Source organism: Hemitrygon akajei, chromosome 13, assembly GCF_048418815.1.
Source record: "Hemitrygon akajei chromosome 13, sHemAka1.3, whole genome shotgun sequence".
Lineage (NCBI taxonomy): Eukaryota > Metazoa > Chordata > Chondrichthyes > Myliobatiformes > Dasyatidae > Hemitrygon > Hemitrygon akajei.
The window spans coordinates 38,796,130-38,821,622 of NC_133136.1; the positions used below are offsets into that span (position 1 = coordinate 38,796,130).

The 25,493-nt window shown below is 41.9% G+C and overlaps 1 protein-coding gene across 1 annotated transcript in view; it reads left to right on the plus strand.

Annotated features, from left to right (window-relative positions):
• LOC140738146 (uncharacterized) overlaps positions 1 to 21,186 on the plus strand; it is a 60,498-nt gene extending 39,312 nt beyond the window's left edge. Inside the window, exons 4-7 of the mRNA XM_073065289.1 lie at positions 17,032 to 17,161; positions 20,482 to 20,550; positions 20,628 to 20,646; positions 20,773 to 21,186. Of these exons, the coding sequence (XP_072921390.1) occupies positions 17,032 to 17,161; positions 20,482 to 20,550; positions 20,628 to 20,646; positions 20,773 to 21,186 (632 nt within the window). The remainder of the gene's footprint in view (positions 1 to 17,031; positions 17,162 to 20,481; positions 20,551 to 20,627; positions 20,647 to 20,772) is intronic.
• Positions 21,187 to 25,493: the final 4,307 nt, after the last annotated feature.

The window sequence follows — 25,493 nt, forward strand, 5'->3', positions numbered from 1 at the left end:
TGCCATCAGGAAGAAGGTACAGGGGCCTCAGGACTCACACCACCAGGTTCAGGAACAGTTATTATTCACCCTCAACCATCAGGCTCTTGAACCAGAGGGGATAATTACACTCAACTTCACTTGCCCCATCAGTGAACTGTTCCCACAGCCTCTGGACTCACTTTCAAGGAATCTTCATCTCCTGTTTTCAATATTTATTGCTTGCTTGCTTACTTATTTATATATTCATTTGTTTGTTTATTTATTTATTTATTCATTGAGTCTTTTTGTATCTACTGTTACGCCCGTGGCCCCCTCCTTTTTTTTTAATTTTTTTATTAGTTTTTCAAAACATTTTACAAAATTAAAAACCCCAAATCCCAATGAGGAGCATTAATACAGAGCAAGGTTAAGCATACAATAACAATATGCTACACAGGAAGAGAATTTAACAAAAAAGCACCTAAATTAAAGACAAGTGAGCTTAGTGTCCTCCCCAAACCCCACAACACAAGAAAAAACAACAATTCCAGACCAACCACCACACAATATAGAGAGTATAAGTCCAGACAGTCAAACTCCCAGACTGTAAATACACTTAGCAACAGAGGATAATAATGCCTACTACCAGAAAAAAAAAGGGAGCTGAAAGCAAGGGACTGAAAAGAAAAAAAAACCCTAGTCAAGAGGAAGGTTATGAAAGTACTCGATAAAAGGCCCCCAGATCTTATGGAACTTTAAATCCGAATTGAGAACTGAATAATGAATTTTTTCGAGGTCCAAGCAGGCCATAATGTCGTTAAGCCATTGCGCATGAGTGGGCGGGGCAACATCTCTCCATCTAAGGAGGATCAAGTGTCTCACCAGGAGAGAGGCAAAAGATAGTATTCGGCATTTGGTCGGACCCAGACATAAATCTGTCTCGCCCCAAAAACCGAACAGAGCAATTAAGGGGTTAGGTTCTAGGTGCTGATTCAGAATACCCGATAGTGTAGTGAAGACATCTTTCCAGAATTTCTCCAAGCTAGGACAGAGCCAGTACATATGGATGAGAGAGGCCACGCCCCTCTTGCATTTATCACAGAGTGGACTAGTGCCAGGGTAGAATCGAGATAGTTTAGATTTAGACATATGGGCTCTATGAACAATCTTAAACTGTAAGAGACAATGGCGAGCACAAAGAGAGGTTTAGTTAACCGATTTGAGAACTGAGTCCCAGCTCTCCTCGGATAAGGAGATATTTAAATCCTGCTCCCAGGCCATTTTAACTTTATCCACAGGGGCCCGTCGTAAGGCTGCTAGTTTATCTTGGATAATTGAAATTAAACCTTTACCTAGTGGATTAGTGGAGAGAAATAGGTCCATAGCATTTTTCGCAGGCATTTCAGGAAAGTTAGGAATTAAAGGAGCAGTAAAGTGTCAGATTTGGAGATATCTGAAAAAGTGAGCGTTAGGCAGGTTGAACTTAACAGAGAGCTGTTGAAAAGAAGCGAAGCGGTTATCAATGAAGAGATCTTCAAAATGTCTAATGCCCTTCCTGTACCAAACATGGAATGCTGAATCGAACGTGGTAGGTAAAAAAAGGTGATTATGTGCGACAGGGCTAGAAATGGAAAACCCCTGGAAACCATAGCATTTCCTGAACTGAGCCCATATACGCAAAGTGTGTCTAACCAGAGGATTAGCTATTGATCTGGGCAGACTGCTAGGGAGTGCAGAGCCAAGAAGTGCAGATATAGATAATTCTTTAGTGGAGCTCAACTCCATTGCCACCCAGTTAGGGCACTCAGGTTGACCGTGGAAGAAAGACCAGAAGGCAGCACAACGTATATTAGCTGCCCAGTAATATAAGCAAAAGTTAGGTAAAGCCATGCCACCCTCTTTTTTAGATTTTTGGAGGTGGATTTTATTAATTCTAGAGCGCTTATTCTGCCACAGATATGACAAAATAATAGAGTCTAAGGAATCAAAAAAAGATTTAGGAATAAAAATTGGGATAGACTGAAATAAGTATAAGAATTTGGGGAGAACATACATTTTGACAACATTGATACGACCTACCAAGGACATAGATAGAGGTGACCATTGTACCAGACTCTGTTTTGTAGCATATGAAAGGTTGACAAAGTTTTCACGAAAGAGATCTTTAAACTTCCTTGTGACTGTAATTCCAAGATAAGTAAATTGATTATGGACTACTTTAAAAGGGAGATCTCGAAATATTAGTTCCTGTGCTTCTTTATTAATTGGGAAAAGTTCACTCTTATGTAAGTTGAGTTTATAGCCAGAGATCTGGCTAAACTGGTCAAGAAGTGAAAACATTAGAGGTAAGGATGTAGACGGATATGAGAGAAAGAGTAGTAAGTCATCAGCATAGAGAGAGACTTTATGTTCAACACCCCCTCTCCAAATCCCGGTCAGTTCAGGACATTTTCGAAATGCTATCGCCAGAGGTTCTATAGCCAAATCAAAGAGAAAGGGACTTAAGGGGCATTCCTGACGGGTGCCATGTTTGAGATTGAATACTTGGGATTTCTGAAAGTTAGTTAAAACAGAAGCAGTAGGACACAGGTACAGCAATTGGATCCAAGAGATGAAACTTTGGCCGAGGTCAAATTTTTCTAAGACTGCAAAAAGGTAGTTCCACTCTATATGATCAAATGCTTTCTCCGCATCAAGGGAGATAACACATTCTGGAGTCCCAGTTGGAACTGAGTATAAAATATTAAATAGACGCCAAATGTTAAAAAAAGGGAGACGGTTTTTAATAAAGCCTGTTTGGTCATCAGAGATAATGGAGGGAATAATGGTTTCTAATCTATGAGCCAACACTTTAGCTAAGATCTTTACATCAACATTGAGCAGAGAGATCGGCCTGTACGAGGAACACTCTGTTGGGTCTTTGCCCTTTTTTAAAAGAAGAATAATAGATGCCTCATTGAAAGAGGGTGGCAATTTGCCGTAGTTAAACGAATCAGATAATACTGAAAGTAACTGAGGAGAAAGAAGTGAGGAGAATGATTTATAAAATTCCACAGGGAACCCAACAGGTCCAGGAGATTTCCCTGAGGACAGTGCAGAAATTGCAAAAGATATTTCTTCTAGTGATATAGGCGCATTAAGTTTGACTTTGAAATCAGATGAAAGTGAGGGGATATTCAGATTCTGTAAAAATTGATCCACAGAGATATTGTCATTCAGGGATTCAGAGGAATAAAGCAGAGAATAAAAAATTTTAAATGCGTCATTAATTTCTAAATGATCCGATGTAAAGTCTCCGTTCTCCTTCCGGATCTTTGTAATATGTTGTTTGGCTTTAGAACGTCTCAGCTGATTGGCTAGGAATTTACCAGACTTATCCCCATGAATGTAAAAGCGGCTCTTGCTTTCGAGAAGTTGGCGTTCGACAGGTTGAGTGGACAGAAGGTTAAATTTAGTTTGGAGTTCAACGCGCTTCTTGTATAATTCAGGGTTCTTAGTTTGGGCATATAATTGATCCACATCTTTAATCTGGTTAATGAGGTCTGCTCGATCTGCACAGGATCTTCTATTGAGATTTGCTGTGTAAGAGATTATTTGACCCCTCAATTATGCTTTCATGGCATCCCAGACTATCTGGGATGGCACTTCAGGTGATGTATTAGTGTTAAAATAGAAGGTTATCTGGTCTTTAATAAATTTTACGAAATCATCATCTGATAATAAAGTTGAATTGAACCGCCTGTGTTTGTTCCTCTGAGGGAGACCGGGAAAGTTCAGAGAGAGGGTAATTGGGGCATGGTCAGAAATCAGTATACTCTGCTAGTCACAAGTGTGGGCAAATGGGATAAGTTGGTTATCGAGTAGGAAATAGTCAATTCTAGTGAAGGTATGGTGAACATGTGAGAAAAAGGAATAATCTCTCTCTGTAGGATGGAGGAAACGCCATATATCAGAGATACCAAAATTCGAGATAAACGACTGAATAGCTAAGGCAGATTTGGTAGGTGATCTGGTAACAGAGGATGATCGGTCCAGTTTAGGATCCAACCAACAGTTAAAGTCACCACCCAATATAAGAGAGTATGAGTTTAAGTCTGGTAGTGAGGAAAAAAAACGTTCAAAAAAGTTAACGTCATCAAAGTTGGGGGCATACAGGTTTGCTAGTGCAACTTTAGTGTTATATAGTTTACCAGAAACAATAATAAAACGGCCATTTGTGTCCAATATTTTATTATGGAGTTCAAAAGGAATATTTGAGTTAATAAGAATGGAGACTCCCCTAGCTTTAGTGGCAAAGGATGAATGAAAATGCTGACCCGCCCACTTGGACAGAAGCCGGGAGTTATCGAAACAACGAATATGAGTTTCTTGGAGGAAAGCAATGTCAGCTTTGAGTTGTTTAATATGTGAGAATACCTTCCTCCTTTTAACAGGGTGGTTCAGTCCCTTTACATTCCAGCTCACGAATTTAAGTGCACTAGCCATTATCACTTACTAATGCATAAAAGGCAGCAGGCATATAAAAAATCAAGCGGTACAATAGCAGTCTGGGAGCAGAGATGTAAACATAGATTCGTAAGGTCAAAATATAAACATGTCCTAAACAATAAAGAAATGTTGGAACTGGAAAATTCACCCCACCCACACAACCCAAAACTAGACGGCTACCAAAACAAGTAGCTAGCTCTACCAGAAAAATTAACCCAAATACAACTTCCAGATCTGTGTCATTGACAGCAGTTCCGTATAAATGCTATAACAAACAGTAACTAGTTTATGCACTAGAAAACATAACTACAGATTAGAACACCTTCTGCCAAGATATACAACTTAATACAGAGCGAATCGGAAGAAAACCAAAACTAACCTACCCGCGAAATATTATAGAAGAATAAACAAAGAGAAAGGGAAAAAAAAAGGTAAGAAGGAAAAAGAAAAAAAAGAGGAAGGGGAAAATTATAAATTCAAGACAAGTATTTATCAACCGTTTACCGAGAAGGGAGAAAAAAACATTCAGAGAATGGAAAAAAAAAGGGGATGAAGAAAAGAAAAAGATAAAATAAATAAGTATTTAAAACAGAGGAAAAATAAATCAGCAGTTGAACTGTGAACCGACAAACAGGGAGGCCTTCACTAAAGACTTCAAACCTCCAAAACAAGTTAGATTTAGTTGTAGAACTCTGTAGGTAAAGTTATACAGAGATAAAAATAGATTACACACACACCAAATCCCGGGAGAGATTGTCAACAGCCTTTAGAGTTTCAGTGAATAATGTCTGAGTGATTCAAGTGAATTCCGAGTCCAGAGAAAGTAATTTTACTACGAGGAGTACTTATCCACCATTTTAGGAGGTCCGATCAGATTCCGAAGATGACTGGATAGCCGGAAGACTTGCCACAAACGCTTCAGCTTCCCTCGCTGATTTGAACCACTTGAATTCCCCGGTATTAAACTTGATTCTTAGGTCAGCAAGATTACGAAAGGAAGGTTTGAAACCACGATCAAAAAGCACTTTCATTACGCCTTTATACTCAGCGCGCATCTTTAAGGTCTGGGGTGCAAAATCTTCCACAAAGCGAATGGTTGTATCCTGGAAAGAAAAAGAGCCTCTGCGACGTGCCTCCACAATCAGACTGTGTTTTACCTGGTATTGATGGAAACACAAGATTACTGGTCGTGGACGGGATCCCAGAATTCCGGGGGAGACATAGACTCTGTGTGCCAGTTCCAGCTCGGGCGGGTTTGGAAGCAGATCCTTCCCGAATATCTCACAGAGAAACTCGGCGAAAAACTTCACGGTTGACCCCTTCTCAGTTGCCTCTGGTAATCCCAGAATTCTGATGTTGCAGCGTCTGCTGCGATTTTCGAGATCCACCATTTTGGAAAGAAGTTTATTAGATTTTTCCTCTAAGCTGGAACAGAGAGTCTCCAAGTATCGAACACGACTTTCTAAAGCTTCAGAAGTCGAATGGATGCGAGATAAGTGTTCAGCATGTTTGTCCACTTTATCGTTGATCCGATCCAGTTTGGCCCCCTCCTTTTTTGAGAATGGCAGGATCACTATTGATTCGAGTCAGGAGACCCAGGAAATGAGAGAAAGACATGCAGAATCCACAAAGAGTTTGGAATGTGTCCTGGCCTCCGAAAGGCAGAACCATTGATAATGGCTATTGTCTCTTGGAGACGGACTTGTGTATTGAATCCTGTACGATGCATCGAAGCCCCCAGGCAATGAACCGAGTGGGGGGGTTGGTGGACGGATTGCATCATCCCACCCTGATTGACATCTGAGACCCTGTGAGTCAGGATAAAAGAGGGTCTGAGGAACAGCCCCTTCAGACGCACCAGAAGAAATGCTAGAACTCCTGTAATAGCAAAAACGGTGGAAAGGCCACGTGCGTACTTTTCCATTTGCCCCGGAATCGGTGGGCCCTTTACCACGGAAGAACGGTTTTTAGCTAACAATGGGGAAATCAACTCCCAACGACTCTCGAAAGATTGACCTCATAAAAGGAATGGGCAAGTTTTAACCCGTCTTTCTCTCCAACCAAAAAGCTGCAGCTTGAATGAACTACAGTGACTTTTATATTTCCATCAGACAATACATTATCCCCTAGACAATGATAGAGCTATTCCTTATTGATTATTATTATACCCGCGCTTTTAGATTTAGTGTTGACGACGTATATTGTCTGTATGTTTGCATTGATATTATTTTTGTGTATTTTTATCAATAAATACTGTTAAAAATAGTACCATCAGACTTCAACGGACCTCTCTATCTTTGCTGGTAAGTGACCCAGTTACGGGGTACGTAACAATTGGGGTTCTCGTCTCAGGATTTGACACCAAATTGGGAGGTCAGTGAATCGGGCTTGTAAGTCCAAACTTGGATCTGGTTACGCGGGTAGCCAGACAGGAAACCAGCAAAGATGGACGTGGGTGAATTTCTAGAAAACCCGACTCTAGAGGCGCTAGAGGCGGCCACCAAATCGGACTTGATAAATATGGCGAAGGGGCTAAACCTCGCAGAGGTGAGGTTGTCAATGAAAAAGCAGGAGGTGCGAAGGGCCATAACTCAGTATTATATTGAGAAGAATGTGTTTGCAGCTGAGGTATTGGAAAATATCCCTGAAAAGGTACCAGCTAGTGGGACGGCTCAGTTAGAGTTGGAGAAATTAAGGTTGGAACATGCAATTAAGTTAAAGCAGCTGGAAGCAGCTGAGAAGGAGAAAGAAAGAGCAGAGAGAGAGAGAGAGAGAGAGAGAGAGAGAGAGAGAGAGAGAAGGAGAGGGAAAGAGCTGAGAAAGAGAAAGAAAGGGCCGAGAGAGAAAGTGAGCATGTACTCCAGCTAAAGGAGTTAGAGGTGAAACGGGAGCAGGAAAGAGCTGAGAAACAAAGAGAACACGAAATTCAGTTAAAACAGCTGGAAGCAGCTGAGAAAGAGAAGGAAAGGGCCGAGAAGGAGAGGGAGGCAGGGAAACAGAGGAAACATGACTTGGAGATGGAGAAGGTAAGGCAAGAGCAACGAGTTCAGGGGTCAGAGCGAGAGGAGTGGTTTAATGTTAGTCAGGAGTTGAGGTTAGTACCTCCGTTCGAGGAGACGGATGTTGATAGTTATTTCTTGCTTTTTGAAAAGGTGGCAGTGAGTCAGAAGTGGCCCAGAGATCAGTGGGTGGCGTTGTTACAAAGTGTGTTAAAAGGGAAGGTACAGCGGACATATACGGCGTTGTCCACGGAGGAGGAAGAGGAGGAGAGTTATGACAAAGTAAAGGCGGCCATTCTCCGGAGTTATGAGTTAGTACCTGAAACGTACAGACAGAAGTTCCGAAATTTAAAGAAAGGGTGGAATCAGACGTATACCGAGTTTGCCTATGAGAAGGGTGTGCTCTTGGTGCACAGCAGAAATAGTGGAAGAGGATTTTTGGCGTCTCAGGGAGTTAATTCTGATTGAGGAATTTAAAAGTGGTGTTTCGGAGGATATCCGGATGTATTTGAATGAGAAGCTGAACAAGTCCATCTCCGAATTTGCTAGGTTCGCAGATGAATATGCCCTAACCCACAAGACAAAGTTTTCCTCGAATAAAAGTTCCCAGAGAGACCGTGGGAACGATAGAGAAAGCCCGCCGGCTGAGGCAGAGGTCCCGCCGGGAGCTAGTGGTAAGATTGAGGAGGAGCGGCAAGACGGCAGGAGATTTCCTGGCTTGACCTGTTTTAATTGTGGAAAGGGGGGACATATTACATCTAGGTGCTTTGCTCCGAGGAAGGAGACAGGAAAAGGGAAAGCAGCAGTCCCTATTGGATGTGCCGTGGTAATCAGTAAATTGACAAGAGAGCCCCGGGTAGACGGGGTACGAGAAGGGTCTGAGACTTGTATGTCAAACGGAACCGTGTCTGTGAGAGAGGGAGGTACACCAGTTCCAGTACGGATCTGGAGAGACACGGGCGCTGAAGTGTCATTGATTAGCAGTAAGGTACTAGATTTTGGTCGCAAGACGGGAGTGGTAGCTGTGAAAGGAATAGGAAAAGGAACAGAAACGGTGCCCTTGCATAGGATCATTATAAATTGCGAGCTAGTCTCTGGACCAGTTGAAATGGGGGTGCGATCAGAATTCCCGAGAACTGACGTGGACATCCTTCTGGGTAATGATTTAGCCAGTGGTAAGGTTTGGTCAGCAATGAAGCTGACGAGACAGCCGGTGAGTGTTGCGGTCCCGCCCCTAGATTCCAAGATCTATCCCACATGCGCGATCACTCGCAGCATGTCGAGAAAGGCAGCTGAGAACGAGAGCAGTTTAAATCCGGCCAGTATCGATTTGGCCAAGACGTTTTTACCGACCTTGTACCACGAGGGTTTGGAGGGTGGTAAAACAGAGAGTAGTAAAGTGAAAGAGAGTAAGGGAGAGGAGGTAGCCCTTCCCTTAGCGAGGAGTGAAGTGCTAGAGGCACGAAATGAAGATGAGAAACAGGTAAAGCTGTTAAAAGGTCCAGGGTTGGACATGGATGATCTGTCTGGCTTAGCAGAACTGTTTGAAGAAGTGGACAATTCTAAAGGTGTTCCCGATAATGAAATGAGGGCAGTCCTAGATGAAAAGGATGCCATTACCTTGAAGAAGTCTGCTGGGTTGGCAGATGAGGTTGTTTCAGCCCGCGGGGTTGAGTTTACTCCGGAAGAGAGTTGCCCAGAGAGCAGCTGGGAGAATCAGGGGAATTTAGAATTTGGACCGGGTACGGGTATTGAAAGCCTGGAAGAGGCAAATGTCCCGTTTGAGTGTGTCCAAGATGTGGATGCATGTGGTACTGAACCTAGTAATGGAGCTCAGAAAAAGTCTGAGGTATTTGATTCAGTTGAAAAGGAATGCAGTCCCTGTGGGTCAGATAGACCTGGTTCAGTGAAGAAAGGGTTAACCTCGGTAATAGTGGGAAATGAGAGTTCCCGGGTGTTTGTGCTCGAAGAGGTGTTAAAGGTTAGCGAGGAGATAGCGGGTGGTGAAGTGACCATTATTATTGCAGGAAAAGGGAAAAGTGTGGTTTCCAAATCGAATGAAGAAAGTTTAAAGTCTGAATTGATATTAGAAGCAGCCACCAGGCTACAGGGACAAAGGCTTGGTACCGCGGCACCTGTGGATCCATTACAGATTGAGTTGGACGGTAAAGGGGCCCCACACGCTATTGTTATTCCACAGTGTGGTGTGAAACCGCAGAATTCGAAATGCTGTTTGAACAAAGAGGGATCGCTGGTATCGAGACCCAATAGCATCAGGGGTCCTGAAGAGAAAAATAGCAAATGGAGTAAAATTAAGGAATTGGGTGGAAATTCAGGAAATGGGCTAAGTTTGGAACACATTGTTGATAAAATCACTCCTATGGTAGGAGCGGACGAAAGCCTATTTCGCCAGGGTGCGCCAGCTCCCCACGTGGGAAGTAACCGGAAAAGAGGCGAGGGTTAATGGGGACGCCATTTTTAAATAGCAGAAACCGGTTTTAAGGGATTTCGACAAAGCCTGTGAATAATAAAAGACAACCCCCATGGAAGCCTACCTGTTAAGTTTGAAAGCAACATAAAGATTAGTATTTGCATGAACTTTTGTAGTATACACGTAAGCTTAAGATCACAACTCTTTAGTTTTGTTTGCTGAAGGAAAGAAAAAAAAATAGGTGGTTACTAAATTGGAGTCAGATGCTACAAGACTTTAGTAGGGTACAAGATGTTAAGATATTAAAGGAAGTGACAATGTAATCGGTAACCATCTAGATACTGAATTGAATGTATAACTGTGTTACTCTGTAGTGAAAGGAAAAGCTTTTGTATTGTGTTAGATTCTAAAATCCTGCAAGACTCTGTATTACTCCGTTTTTACCGATGGTAAAAACGCGTTGAAGAAAGGGGGTATTATGCCCGTGGCCCCCTCCTTTTTGAGAATGGAAGGATCGCTATTGATTCGAGTCAGGAGACCCAGGAAATGAGAGAAAGACATGCAGAATCCACAAAGAGTTTGGAATGTGTCCTGGCCTCCGAAAGGCAGAACCATTGATAACGGCTATTGTCTCTTGGAGACGGACTTGTGTATTGAATCCTGTACGATGCATCAAAGCCCCCAGGCAATGAACCGGAGGGGGGGGGGGGGTTGGTGGAGGGATTGCATCATCCCACCCTGATTGACATCTGAGACCCTGTGAGTCAGGATAAAAGAGGGTCTGAGGAACAGCCCCTTCAGACGCACCAGAAGAAACGCTAGCGATCCCGTAATAGCAAAAACCGGTGGAAAGGCCACGTGCATCCTTTTCCATTTGCCCTGGAATCGGTGGGCCCTTTACCATGGAAGAACGGTTTTTAGCTAACAACGGGGAAATCAACTCCCAACGACTCTCGAAGGATTGACCTCATAAAAGGAATGGGCAAGTTTTAACCCGTCTTTCTCTCCAACCAAAAAGCTGCAGCTTGAATGAACTACAGTGACTTTTATATTTCCATCGGACAATACATTACCCCTAGACAACGATAGAGCTATTCCTTATTGATTATAATTATACCCGCGCTTTTAGATTTAGTGTTGACGACGTATATTGTCTGTATGTTTGCATTGATATTATTTTTGTGTATTTTTATCAATAAATACTGTTAAAAATAGTACCATCAGACTTCAACGGACCTCTCTATCTTTGCTGGTAAGTGACCCAGTTACGGGGTACGTAACACTACATAGTATGTTGTCTTTTGAGCATTAGTAAGATAATGGAGAAGTTTGGCTGCCCTAGCAGGTTCATCACGATTGTTCGGCAGTTCCACGATGGCACGATGGTGAAAGTTTTGGATGATGGTGATGAGTCAGAAGCCTTCCCAGTGACGAACGGTGTGAAGCAAGGATGCGTTCTCACCCCTACACTCTTTAGCATGGTCTTCTCTACTATTCTGACTGATGCCTTCCGCGATTGTCAGAATGGTATACACGTCAGATACAGGACTGGCGGTGGGCTATTCAACCTCCGACGTCTACAGGCTGTTACAAAGGTAAAGGAGACTGTCATCAGAGACCTCTTATTCGCTGATGATTATGCCCTCAACGCCAGCACAGAGCAGAAGATGCAGCGAGAAATGGACTGCCTCTCACGAGCCTGTGACAACTTTGGACTTACAATCAGCACCAAAAAGACCGAAGTTATGTACCAGCCCACACCTGGAAACCCCTACCAGGAACCACACATCACAGTAAAGGGGCAGAAGCTACTGGCAGTCCACAGTTTTACTTATCTGGGCAGTACTCTATCACGAATGGTGAACATAGATGCAGAGATCAGCAACAGAATTGCCAAAGCCAGTGCCGCCTTTGGGAGACTCCGTGAGAATGTATGGGAGCGGAGAGGACTCAGCCTCACCACCAAGCTGAAGGTCTACCGAGCAGTGGTTCTCACCACCCTCCTCTATGCCAGCAAGACCTGGACTGTCTACAGCAGACACGCTAAACAGCTCAACCACTTCCACTTGAGCTGCCTCCGCAGACTTCTCCACGTGTGATGGCAGGACAAAGTCCCAGACACAGAGGTCCTGGAGTGGGCTAGCACCCACAGCGTCCACACCCTCCTACAGAAAGCCCAAGCCAGATGGGCTGGCCATGTCATCAGGATGTCTGACAGTCGACTACCAAAACAGCTACTGTACGGAGAGCTGAGCCAGGGCAAGCGCTCAGTTGGAGGGCAGAAGAAACATTTCAAAGACTGCCTCAAAGTGTCCCTCAAAGACCTCAACATCAATCCCAGTAGCTGGGAATCGCTTGCTCTGGACCGCCCAACCTGGTGGAGCAGGACCACTAAAGGAGCGTATGCAGCAGAAATCAGATGCACCGCAGAGGCTCAGAGGAAACGCGCCACGCGCAAGGCTCGAGCTACCTCCACTTCCACTGCAGCACCTACCCTCATGTGTCCCACATGTGGGCGAGCTTTCAGGGCCCGGATTGGCCTCAGCAGTCACCTCTGGACCCACAGTCACAAACCCTCCACCTGACAGAAGTCGTGGTCGTCTTCAACTCTGAAGGACGGACAACAACAACAGTTAAAGACATAAGTTGGTGTGGACTTTCATCAATTTTATTATGGTTATTATTCTATTGTGGATTTATGGAGTATTCCTACCAGAAAATCAATCTCAGGTTGTATATGCTGACAGATATATACTTTGATAATGAATTTACTTTGGAAATAAAACTGTGAATACTGTTGAAGAGGTTAATTGAAGTGATACCAGAGAGAGACTAAAGAAACTGATCAAGGAGATGATTAAGTGGAAGTTCGATGCAGGTATTAAAAAACAAGTAATGGTGACAGAAGGATCAGTAACCAAAGAATACTCATTTACAGTGAATGGTAAAAGGCTCGAAGGATTGAAAATGTGATGGTCATTGATTGCATAGTCACCTTTGAATGATCATTTTCTGTACAACTGAAGGGAAATGTTAATCAGTGTATGGAGAAAGTGCAGACTGGGACTAATGGTATTTCCCTGACAAAATTAAGTCACTGTGGTGCAGTTGATAGTGCTGCCACCTAACAGATCCAGCAAGCTGTGTTCAATCATGGTGTCTCAGCTGCCTGTGTGGAGATTGCATGGTCACCCTGTGATCGTGTGTTTCTCTGAATGCTCCAATATCCTTCTACATCCCACTAATGTCCAGGCTGGCAGGATATTTGGTCACTTAATTGCTCCTACTGTTCAAGTTAATGGTAGAAATGGGGGAATTGATGGGAATATGGATGGGGGTTGGGGATGGAATTAAGCAGGATTAGTGAATGATTTTTGTACATGGGCACTGATGGCTGGCATGAACTCAGTGGGCAGAAGGGCCTGCATCCGTGTTGTATGAAGCAATGATTCTATGAATTGTCAAAGGAACAATGAAGTGAACATATGTCTTCTGTGAACTGGCAGGATATGAGGCAAAGACGAGGTTCCTGCCCGTTCATCCTCCAAACATCACTACCATGGGAGGGCAGAATGGAAAAAATACAAAACAAGCATTAGAATTTATTAAGACAGCAAAAAAAAACTGTTGGAAACCAGTCACATTTGGAATAAAATTGCCAGGTTCAGAACCCAGAGATCCAGGATCCAAAAGGTCAAAAATCCAGGAAAAAGAGTTTGAATCCCACCACAGAAAATAAAATAATTAAATTCAAATAATTAGATAAATGTGGAATTAGAGATAGACTCTGATTGTTTAGAAATATACATGTTTCACCAATGTCTGTCAGGAAAGGAAATCAGCCAGCCTTACCTGGACTGGCCCTTAACATGACTCCAAACCCACCAATGAGGCTGACTCCACCTCCTCAGTTTAAGGACAATTAGAAATGGACAAGAATGCCAGCATTAGTAGCTACGCCTACAGCAAATGAACCAACAAATTAGAACAAAGGATTACAGATATGCCTTTGAAATTAACATACAACAGCTCTGAACAAATGCATGATTGCAGCATAGGACTGTGGAATTGGCCTTTAAATAATCTTGAGAACATATATTTAGTACCTGAACCAGCATGATGTCATTTTCTGGAGGTTTTGAGTTAAACTCTGGGTGAGGAATCATCTTCCTTATTACCATTGTCTTCTGCCGTTTTTGTCTCTCAGAAAGTGAATCTACTCCAAGGACCACTCTAGATTATTTTATTTGACAAAGCCTAGGTTAACAAATTTCACGACACATGCCGGTGATAATAAACCTGATTCTGATTCTGATTGGAAAGGTGACGGAGATATTCAGGATTTCAGAAAGCACTTGAAAAACAATGGTCTCGGGACATTGTCCCTTTGTTTATCATGTTATTTATGAGCACGAAATACCAATTTTACAAAATCATAAAGCAAAAAGTACTTCCCTCTTACTTTCTTTTAATTTCACTCATTTCCTTCAGTTCTTTGTTCTCATTAGAACTTCATTCTCCAGTATTTCTGGCAGATTTTAGTATCACCTTTCCTGAAGACAGATTCAAAGTGATTGTTCAGTTTCTCTGCCATTTATGTATTTTCCGTGATAAATTGTCCTGCCTCCTGTCTATAAAGGACAAATATTAGCCCCAAGTAGCATTTTGCATTTTAACTTAATCTACCGAAGTTCCTACAGTTTATGAATAAATTCTTCTCAGGCTTCAAGCCATGCACAGGTATTGATTATAGCAAACGTTTCGATGAGAAACTCTGCCATCATCATCTTCAGGGACAATGCCTGGATATGTCTATTCGGGTGGTATTTATATCCCTGTATTCTGTCCCTCCTGATTGCACCTTGGGTGAACTCTCTATATGTCTTATCTATCACCCCTTCAGCCTCCCGAATAATCTGGAGATCATTCAGTGCCATCTCCAACTCCTTAACATGGATTATCAGAAGCTGCAGGTGGATGCACTTCTCACAGTTGTAGTGGTCAGGGAGACTGGTGGGCTCCCTGCTTTCTTGTATCCCACAAGAGGAGCATTCAACTATCCTGTCTGGATGAGCTGAGCTGTCTCCGCAACTTCCTGCAGTTCCTTGTGGTCATCATGCATCAAGACAGGATGCTTCTGTGCTGCATCAATAAAAATAGGCAAGACTCAAAGGGTACCTACCAAATTTCTCGTACCTCCTGAGGAAGTAGAGGTGTTCATGAACCATGGTGTATATCTGTTGGCCTAGGATAAGTGATGTTCACTCTGAGCAACTTGAAGGTCTCAACCTTCTCAACCTCAGCGACTGTTTCAAGCAGGCTTTAATCATACCAGTGCCCAGGAAGAGGGTGTCAACCTGTCTGAATGACTATTGCCCAGTGACACTTACATCCACAGTGTTGAAGTGTTTTGAGAGGTTGGTGTTGAAGCATATCCACTCCTGTCTGAATGGTGACTTGAATCTGCTCCAATTCGCCTACTGAAGCAACAGGTCTACAGCAGCTGCTGTCTCACTGGCTCTTCACACAACCCTACAACATCTGGACAGCAAAGATGCATACATCAGGATGCTCTTTATCGATTACAGCTTGGCATTTAACACTAACATCCCTCAAAACTAATCAGCAAACTCCAAGACCTGGGCCTCAATACTCCTTTTGTACAATTGGATCCTGGATTTCCTCACTTGTAGACCCAGTCAGTTCGGATTGGCAAAAGCATCTTCTGCACAATCTCCATCAGCACAGGAGCACCGCAGTGATGTGTACTTAGCCCCCTGCTCTACCCACTTTACACCTGTGACTGTGTGGCTAAGTACAGCTCCAACACCACATACAAGTTTGCTGATGACACCACTGCTGTGGGCCGTATCAAAGAGGTGATGATTCAGCATACAGGAGTGAGTTTGAAAACTTGTCTGAGTGGTGTAATAACAACAGCCTCTCACTCAATGTCAATAAGACAAAGGAACTAATTGTAGACTTCAGGAGAGGGAAACCAGAAGTCCATGAGCAGTAATCATTAGAGAATCACTAAATTAGTCAGTATCTCTAAATTCCTGGGTGTCACTATCTCAGAGGACCTATCCTGGACCCATTATATAAATATTATTACAAAGAAAGCACAACAGCACCTCGACTTCCTCAGAGTCTGCGGAGGTTCAGCATGTCACTGAAAACCTTGGCAAACCTCTATAGATGTCTGGTGGAAAGTGAGCCGACTGGATACATTATGGCCTGGTATGGGAACACCAATGCCTTTGAGTGGAAAATCCTACAAAAGGGAGTAGATTCGGCCCAGTACATCGTGGATAATACCCTCCCAACGATTGAACACATCTACATGAAAGGTTGCCATGGAAAGCAGCATCCATCATCAAGATCCTCAGCACCCAGGCCAGGCTCTTTTCTGACTGCTGCCCTCAGGTAGAAGGTACAAGAGCCACCAGGTTCAAGAACAGTTACTACCCCCCAATCATCAGGCTCTTGAACAAAAGGGGATAACTACACTCATTTAAGGACTTGTCCTGTGTTACATATATTTCAGTGCAAGAAGTATCATAGGAAAGGTGGATGAGCTCAGGGCCTGGATCAACACATGGAATTATGCTGTTGTAGCCATTAGTGATACTTGGTTGCAGGAGAGGCAGGACAGACATCTCAATATTACGTGGTTCCGTTGTTTTAGATGTGAGGGAGCAGGAGGGATTAAAGGAGGAGGGGTGATGTTACTAGTCAGGGAGAATGTTACGACAGTCAGGACAGACTGCAGAACTCAACTACTGATGTGTTATGGGTGGAACAGAGAAATAAGAAAGGTGTGACCATGTTAATGGGACTGTATTACAGATCACCAAACTGTCCGAGGGATTTAGAGGAACAAATTTGTAAAGAGATCACAGACTGTTGCAAGAAACATAATGTTGTTAAGGTTAAAGTTAGGAGAGCCACAAGGGGCTGATAAAATCCAGTTCATATAATCATTCTCACTCACTGGTAAATCAACCTGGGGTCAGTAAACCAGGCCAACAGTCCAGAGCAATAGAAATGAAGGGTTCTCTTGTTGGTGGTGTCAACTTTTAGAAGAGATGTTAAACAAAGACTGTTATAAGTTTCTCAAGTAGACATAAAATTGACAATGGCCCTTTTCAGAGAAGAACAGCAGAGTTCAGTTGATGTCTGAGCAATACTATGAAACACTTCGGAACATCTTCAAACCTTCAAACATGAAAGACTCTTGCAAGTTCCTCCTTGCTATCATTCCAAAAACCTCCGTAGCCCGGTGAGTTTCGAAGGATTAGAGATAATGTAATAAAGCTGGGTAAACTGATAAATGGATTAAGTGAGATGGACAGAGTGTGATTATCATTGGAAAAACTGGGATTTATTGTCCACTCCTAATTGCCCTCTTACCCAGCCCACCTCAAGAGGCAATTACAAATCTACCCTGTCAGTGGCCTGGACTCCCAAGCAGGCCCAAACAGGTAATGATGCCAGATCACTTTTGCTTGAAGGATATTAGTTAACCAGAATGGTTTCTGTTGGAGATTTGACAACTTTATGGTCACCAGGGCTGAAGGCAATTGTCATTTTACAATAACTTTAGCAGCATAAACTCTCCAGCTGCCAGGATGGGATTCAGACTCATGTCTCCAATCAATAATAAACTCTATGAATTGTAGTCCACCAACTGAAATGCTAGCTTCTATATTTTACTACTGTGGTAGGCAAGGTCAGGGTATAGAAGTTTTGAAACTTTAAATTATTTAAGGATGAAAAATATATTTTAAATCTGATTATAAATTGCTTAAATACAGTGAAGCCATTTTATTCATCCAGACTATCATTTTGTTGATAGCTGCCCTCTCCTTAGCACAGTTCCAGTACTATTTGCATGATCTCATAAAATGTGCAGAAATGCTGATCACATCAGTCCTGAATGATATCAGATTGTTCCCACATCACTACTGGCCACTCTGATATCTTATCATAGTTTTCTGATCTTCATGCTATCTGATATGTTTCTCTCAGATCCCCTTTAAAAGTCAATGTCTTTCTACAATTTTCTCATGACTATGACACTTGCACAGAATATAGAGCAGAATAGCAAAGTCCTTCAGGCCACTAAGTCTGTGCTGTTCATGGTGCCAATTTACACTGTAAATCTGCTTGCACAGGGTCCACATCTCTTCATTGTCTGCATGTTCATGTGTCATTGCATATTAACAATTTTGTTTAATATTTTGATTTCAGAAAGTATAGATAATTGTCTGATCATAAATATGACAGTGAGGAGTTTAATCATTGAGAATTGAGGCCTCGCCAATCCCTTCCACCCCATCCCTCAGTATAGAAATGATAATGTATAATAATAATTGTGATTTGCTTATTAAAAATAACTTGTGATACTGTCTGAAATAGAAATGTTAAACACGCTGTGTTTGAATTTGAAGACTTAACGTGATATGGGATGAAAATCTATGGGTCATAATTCTACAGTTTTGCTCGTGAGGATGTGGACTGTGTATCCTGGAGCGGAACCTTCATTCTGTTAGAAATATTGGTGACTCTGCCACAATACCAAACGTCTCCCGGCAGTGTAACAGATGAAACCCTATGTGACAGGAAATGTGGTAAGCCAACCCTCCTCATCTTTCCTGATCTATGTGGAGCTGTTAAAATTATTGCTGCAGCTTGGTTGTCCTGTTCCTTTCTTCCATTTTCGAGCTGGATAGGCTCCTACTTGTTTCCATTCATTCACTGAGGTCAGAGCATCGGGGAGCATTTAGATAGGAAGTAGCCACATTTTTCGAAAGATCAAGGAATTGAGAGCTATGACCGTTTGACAAAAGAGAGGAGGTGAAACCTGTGGAAGATCACTCATAATGACATTAACTGGTAGGGCAGGCAGGTTTGATGGGCCGAATGTCCGGCTCCCACTTCCATTTGCTTAAATTCTTATGATCTGTTGTACTGTACAACCTCTGAAGTGCCTGAAGAATATATCCTCGGGGCTGTCTTTAATTCTGATCCACACACCACCCTTTTAATTGTAACAATTAAAACAAACGGTTCAGATATATGTATTACCTCACTACCACCCCAGCCAAACCCTCCGATATCCCTAAATTCGTGAAACGGCCCACACAATAGTCAGTACAGAGTAAATGGAAATTTCCTCCAATTCAATATGGATAATTGATGCCATTGTCTTTAGTCCCTGTTGTGATCTCTATCCCTGATCTTGAATTCCATCCCTCACACTAACAATTGTTTGAACACTTTGCTTCCTTGCTGCTGGATTCAACGGTGATAACTTTTTCTGATCAGATATTTCTTTACTAATCTGCTGATTTTCATTCTGAAACATTATGTCTTCCATTTTGGAGTTACTCAACGGCAGAAAATGGCCTAGCTCTAAAGCTTTTGACTTAACTCCTTAATTTTTTATCAAATCCACCCTTATTTCTTGCTTTAAGACTATGTCTGTGCATATGTGTGTGTGTGAGTGAGAGAGAGAGGAAGACGGAGAAGGAGTGGACAGGAAGAAAGAGAGAAAGAGCTGGAAGGGAATGAACGAGATGAAAGCGGAGAAAGGGAGATGAAGAGAGAGAAAAATGGCAAGAGAATGTGTATGTGAGAGAAGAAGAGGCAAAGGGAGAGAGACAGTGAGATAGAGAGAGATGGAGATGAAGCAAGGAAAGGGAGACGTAGAGAGAGAGTTGCAGTTTGTCACCACTGTAACTATTTGTTACCAGTTACCACTGATTTTGCAATTCAGAATATGAATTGCAAAATATGAAGATCTCCATTGTCCAAGCACAAGAGAATTTCATTTTCCTTAACCTCCATAGAAAAAACTATCCATTTTCATCAAGGTTTATACATGTGAAGCCAAAATAGGAAAAACTGCAGGTTAACGTAATAATCCAATCAGAAACAAGAGAAAAGCTGCAGATGCTGGAAATCTGAGCAACACACACAAAATTCTGGAGGAACTCAGCAGGCCAGGAAGCATCTATTGAAAAGAGAACAGTCGATGTTTCAGGCTGAGACCCTTTGGCAAGATTGGAGAAAAAAAGCTGAGGGATCATAGAAATGTTTTGGAGCCATTTGGACAGACACATGAACAGGCAGACAGTGAAGAGATGTGGACCATGTTCAAGCAGATGTACAGTTTAATTGGAACCATGAAAAGCACAGAATTAATGGCCTGAGAAACTTTGCTATGCTGTTCTACATTCTGTGTAAAGATCATGGTGACGAGAAAATTGTAGAAAGACATTGACTTTTGAAGGGGATCTGAGAGAAACATATTAGATAGTACGAAGATCAGAAAACTGTGAAAAAGTAACGGAGCAGCAGATGGTGATGTGGGAACACTCTGGTATCATTCAGGACTGATGTCAAGAACATTTCTGCACATTTTATGAGATCATTCAAATGGTACTGGGACTGTGCTAAGGAGAAGGCAGCTGTCAACAAAATGATAGTCTGGATGAGTGAAATGGCTTCACTGTATTTAAGCTCATCAAAGTTACTTTTCATCCTTTAATAATATAAAGTTTCAATACTTCAATATGCTGAACTTATCTACCACAGTACTAAGGATATAGTAGCCAGCATTTCAGTTGGTGGACTACAATCCATGGAGTTTATTATTGATTGGAGGCATGAGACTGAATCCCATCCTGGCAGCTAGAGAGTTTATGCTGCCAAAGTTATTGTAAAATGACAGTTGCCTTCAGCTCTGGTGACCATAAAGTTGTCAAATCTCCATCAGAAACCATTCTGGTTGGTGGGGGGAAGATGAACAGGAAGTTAGATCAGTTCCCGCTGCTGGCCCGCGTCCTTGTACTTTCCTTTCTTTCTGTGCCCGCTCTTTCGGACGAGTCCGACCTGAGTTATGTCACTTGCGGGTCGGTTATCAAGTTGTTAAACACACTGCGCAATGTCCGGCTGCACTCGCATGAGGTGAAGTACGGCTCGGGAAATGGGCAGCAATCTGTCACTGGCGTAACTGATGCAAACGACAGCAATAGTTACTGGAGGATACGTGGGAAGAGTGACATTGTTTGCCAGCGTGGAACGTACTGGGAAAGAAAAAATTCAGTAAGGTTTAAGCGTACTGTTACAGAAGTCCTGCTGTCCACTACAGGGGAGCAGTATGAGCGACCAATAAATGGCCAATGTGAAGTTCATGGCTTGCAGTATTCAAACCAATATAATTCTTGGAAAGTGATGGAAGGAATCTTCATGAAACCTATGAAGAGGCCAAAGGCTGGAAGTATACATTCTGAACTATGATAAGGAATCAGTACTGATGTGTAACTTTATAAGCAAAGGTTCCTGAATGAAATCTCTTAAGCTATATACATGGATTTTTTTTTCAGTATTAAACTTTTACATGAATTCTTACACCTAAAATGTTATGTATTTCAAATACTGGTAATCGTGAAGAGAACTCTTGGAGTTTGCAAAATTCTATTCTGAAGCCTGAAATGGGTGTGGAAGTATTTTAAAACTGTTTTGGTTTGCTGTGGACAGTGTTTATACATTTCTACTTGAGAACAATGTTTACGGTGCATTAAGTGTGTTCTTGAATGGGAACATAACCAATTGAGTATTCATATCTGGAAATCAATTCAGAGGGATATTTTTAAGGAATAATAAAATTATTACATTTGGGACACTGAAAATCAATACCAAATATGATTATTGTATTGAAGATACCAAGATTGTCATTTACTTGTAGCCCTGATTTAATTTCAAGTATAGGTGAATTGCAAAATTTCCTTCAAATGTGGAATTGTTGAAATAAAACTTGACTATACAAGAAGCTGGTAAATAAATGTGTCTTTATACCTTGAAAAAAAAAGAAACCACTCTGGTTCACTGATGTCCTTCAAGCAAAAGTGATCTGGCATCATTACCTGTTTGGGCCTGCTTGGGAGTGCAGACCACTGACAGGGTTGATTTGTAATTGCCTCTTGAGGTAGGCTGGGTAAGAGAGCAATTAGGAGTGGACAATAAATCCCAGTTTTTCCAGTGATAGTCACACTCTGTCCATCTCACTTATTCCATTTATCATTCCACCCATCTTTATTACGTTATCTCTAATCCTTCTAAACTCACCGGGCTACAGACATTTTTGGAATGATAGCAAGGAGGAACTTGCATGTGTCTTTTATGTTTCAAGGATTGAAGATGTTCCAAAGTGCTTCATATTATTGTTCAGACACTAACTGAACTCTGTTATTCTTCTCTGAATAAGGCCATTGACATTTTTATGTCAACTTGAGGACTTATAAGAGTCTTAGTTTAACATCCCTTCCAAATGTTGACACCACCACCAAGAGAACCCTTAATTTCTATTGCTCTGGACTGTTGGCCTAGTTTACTGGCCCCAGGTTGATTTACCAGTGAGTGAGAATGCTTATATGAATTGGATTTTATCAGTTTATTTTCTGATTCTCTCCACAAGGGTACAATTTCCAGGATCTGATGCTGGACAGTGGTCAGAAACAGGAAATCTGAAGAGATTCCATTTTACAGTTCTTCATTGGCATCAGTCCGATTACACTGGACCACAATTTTTCTCAAAAGTGTTGTCTCCTCAGAATTTATTTTTGTTTATGATAGGCCGCTTGAAACTGAACACAATCTAATTTTAGACTACTTGCATAATGTAGGAACTTGGAGAAACAAAAAATTAACTTTTATTGAATATAATGCATTTAATTGCATAATGTTGAGTTTGGCTCACAAATAGAGAAAGCTTGGAGACAGTGTGAAAGTGAGGATAGGTAGGTAATAGAGAAGGGAGGCAATCAGACCGTTGGTTGGAGATGTGTCTAATTTAATGCGAGGAATATTATGAATAAAGCAGATGAGTACTGTGCTCAATTGTAGTCACCTCACTACAGGGAGCTTGGAAACCATAGAAAGGGTGCAGAGGAGATTTACAAGGATGTTGCCTGGATTGGGGGGCATGCTTTATGAGAATAGGTTGTGTGAACTCGGCCTTTTCTCCTTGGAGCGACGGAAGATGAAAGGTGACCTGATAGAGGTGTACAAGATAATGAGAGGCGTTGATTGTGTGGATAGTCAGAGGCTTTTTCCCAAAGCTGAAATGTCTAGCATGAGAGGGCATAGTTTTAAGGTGCTTGGAAGTAGATGCAGAGGAGATGTCAGGGGTAGGTTTTTTAAGCAGAGAGTGGTGAGTGAGTGGAATAGGCTGTCATCGGAGGCAGTGGAGGTGGAAATGACATGTTCTTTTAAGAGACTCCTGGATGGCTACGTGGAGATAGAAAAATAGGGGGCTATAGGTAAGCCTAGGTAGTTCTAATGTAAGCACATGTTCAGCACAGCTTTGTGAGCCAAATGACCTGTATTGTGCTGTAGGTTTTCTGTGTTTCTATGTTTCTATCTTTGCAATAATTCAGCTAAGCTAAAAACGTTTTGTTGATGTTTCTGAGGCTTCTCGCTAAAGTGTCCAACAATATTCAGCCAGTTGCCCAGATACCATTTCTCAATGACCTGGTGAAAACTCACTATGTTTGTCACTGACAGCAACCGGATTTGCAGGGAAGAAGTCTAAATGAGAATGCTGAAAATGATCTTTAGTGACATGTTGCACTTCATGGTTCTGTATGCTTGAAGCACGTTGTCAACCAGCTATTCGTAGTTTGGTGCTCTGTAGTTGCCAACATTCTTGAGTGATTTCCATGTGATGTTCTCGAGTCCCACCAGAAGTTCTTCAAATTGTCTGTCATTGATGACCTGTTTGATTAGTGAACCAACAAAATTAATCTTGGCATCAGCTATTCTGTCTTGAATAATGAATTGAAATAGCAAAATTAGGCGATTTCCAAAAAAAAGGTATGTGATAGGGAAATTTCATTATGATTTTCATGATCAGCCGCCCAAAATTCAAAAGGTATACCCTGAAGAATTCAGGAACCAAAATCTTTGATGTCTGGTGTTATTGTTCCTTTCATTCCAACAGTCCTATTCGCAACCACCATCTCAGTCATGGATTGCCATTTGCTCTTTACAATCTTCACAAGTCTATGAACAAATGGATGCCATCTATATTAATCCAGTGTAATAATATCATTTGACCTTGGATTGTCAATATTTTAAAGTAAATGCAATAAAGTGACATATTCAAATGATGTTTCTCAAATTTAATGGTCTTTTAAGACATCATTTAGTATGCATTCACATAGAATCTAAACAAATATGTCCTGCATGTTATCAGGTTAGTCAATGAAATGTAAGGAGATAGGCATCAAAATGAAAAGCAAACCCTCAGTGAAACCCTCAATATTTGCTGAAAATTTCTGGTTTGCTTTGACCCTGTCATGTGACTTTCCATAACTGATATGGATTCAGATTAGAAAGATTAGAAAATGTTCATGTTTATTGGTGGTTGTGGGCGGGGTGGTGTCACTAAAATAAAAGTTTGCAGAAAGTTTGAAGTTAATAGTTCATCAGTTAATAACTCATCGGGGTGATTGATAAGTTTGTAGCCTAAGGTAGAAGGAGATGAGTTATTAACTTGAAATTTTCTGCATAATCATTCAAGAATTGAACTGCATGTGCTTGTATAACTGTATGAGCTGTATGAGCTGTATGAGCTGTATAACTCATCTCCTTCTGCCATAGGCCACAAACCTATCAATCACCCCTGCTGTGGACACTTTCTGGAGGTCCAAGATCTGTATGCTCCACGACTGCTGGACTAAGTGTGAAAATGTAGGAGGGGACTATGTTGATAAATAAATGTGCTAGGTTTTCTAAAATTGTGGAACCTGCGGTCTCTGTTAACTTAAATCCCCCCCCCCATCTATTTTTTGCCAATATCTTTTCTATTCTACGTTATTCAGCTCAGCAACCAGCCTTCATTACAGAGTACCAGGCTTTAGATGTTTCAGAAAGAGCAGAGAGGGAGGCAAAAGAGGTGTGGGTGTGGCATTGCTAATTAGAGATTGTGTCACAGCTGCTGAAAAGTAGGATGTCATGGAGGGATTGTCTACTGAGCCATTCTGGGTGGAGGTCAGAAACAAGAAAGGGGCAATAACTTTACTGGGTGTTTTCATAGACCAAACAATAGTAACAGGGACATCGAGGAACAGATAGGAGACAGATTCTGGAAAGAAGTAAGAATAACAGGGTTGCTGTTGTGGGAGATTTTAATTTCCCAGATATTGATTGGCATCTCCCTAGAGTGAGGGGTTTAGATGGTGTGGAGTTTGTTAGGTGTGTTCACGAAGGTTTCTTGACACAATATGTAGATAAGCCTACAAGAGGAGAGGCTGTACTTGATCTAGTATTAGGAAATGAACCTGATCAGGTGTCAGGTCTCTCACTGGGAGAGCATTTTGGAGATAGTGATCACAATTCTATCTCCTTCACCATAGCACTGGAGAGGGATAGGAACAGATAAGATAGGGAAACGTTTAATTGGAATAAGGGGGAAATATGAGGCTATGAGGCAGGAACTTGGAAGCATAAATTGGAAGCAGATGTTCACGGGGAAACCTGCAGAAGAACTGTGGCAAATGAAGAAATGAAGAGCTTACGAAAGGTTAAAAAAAAACTAGGTAATG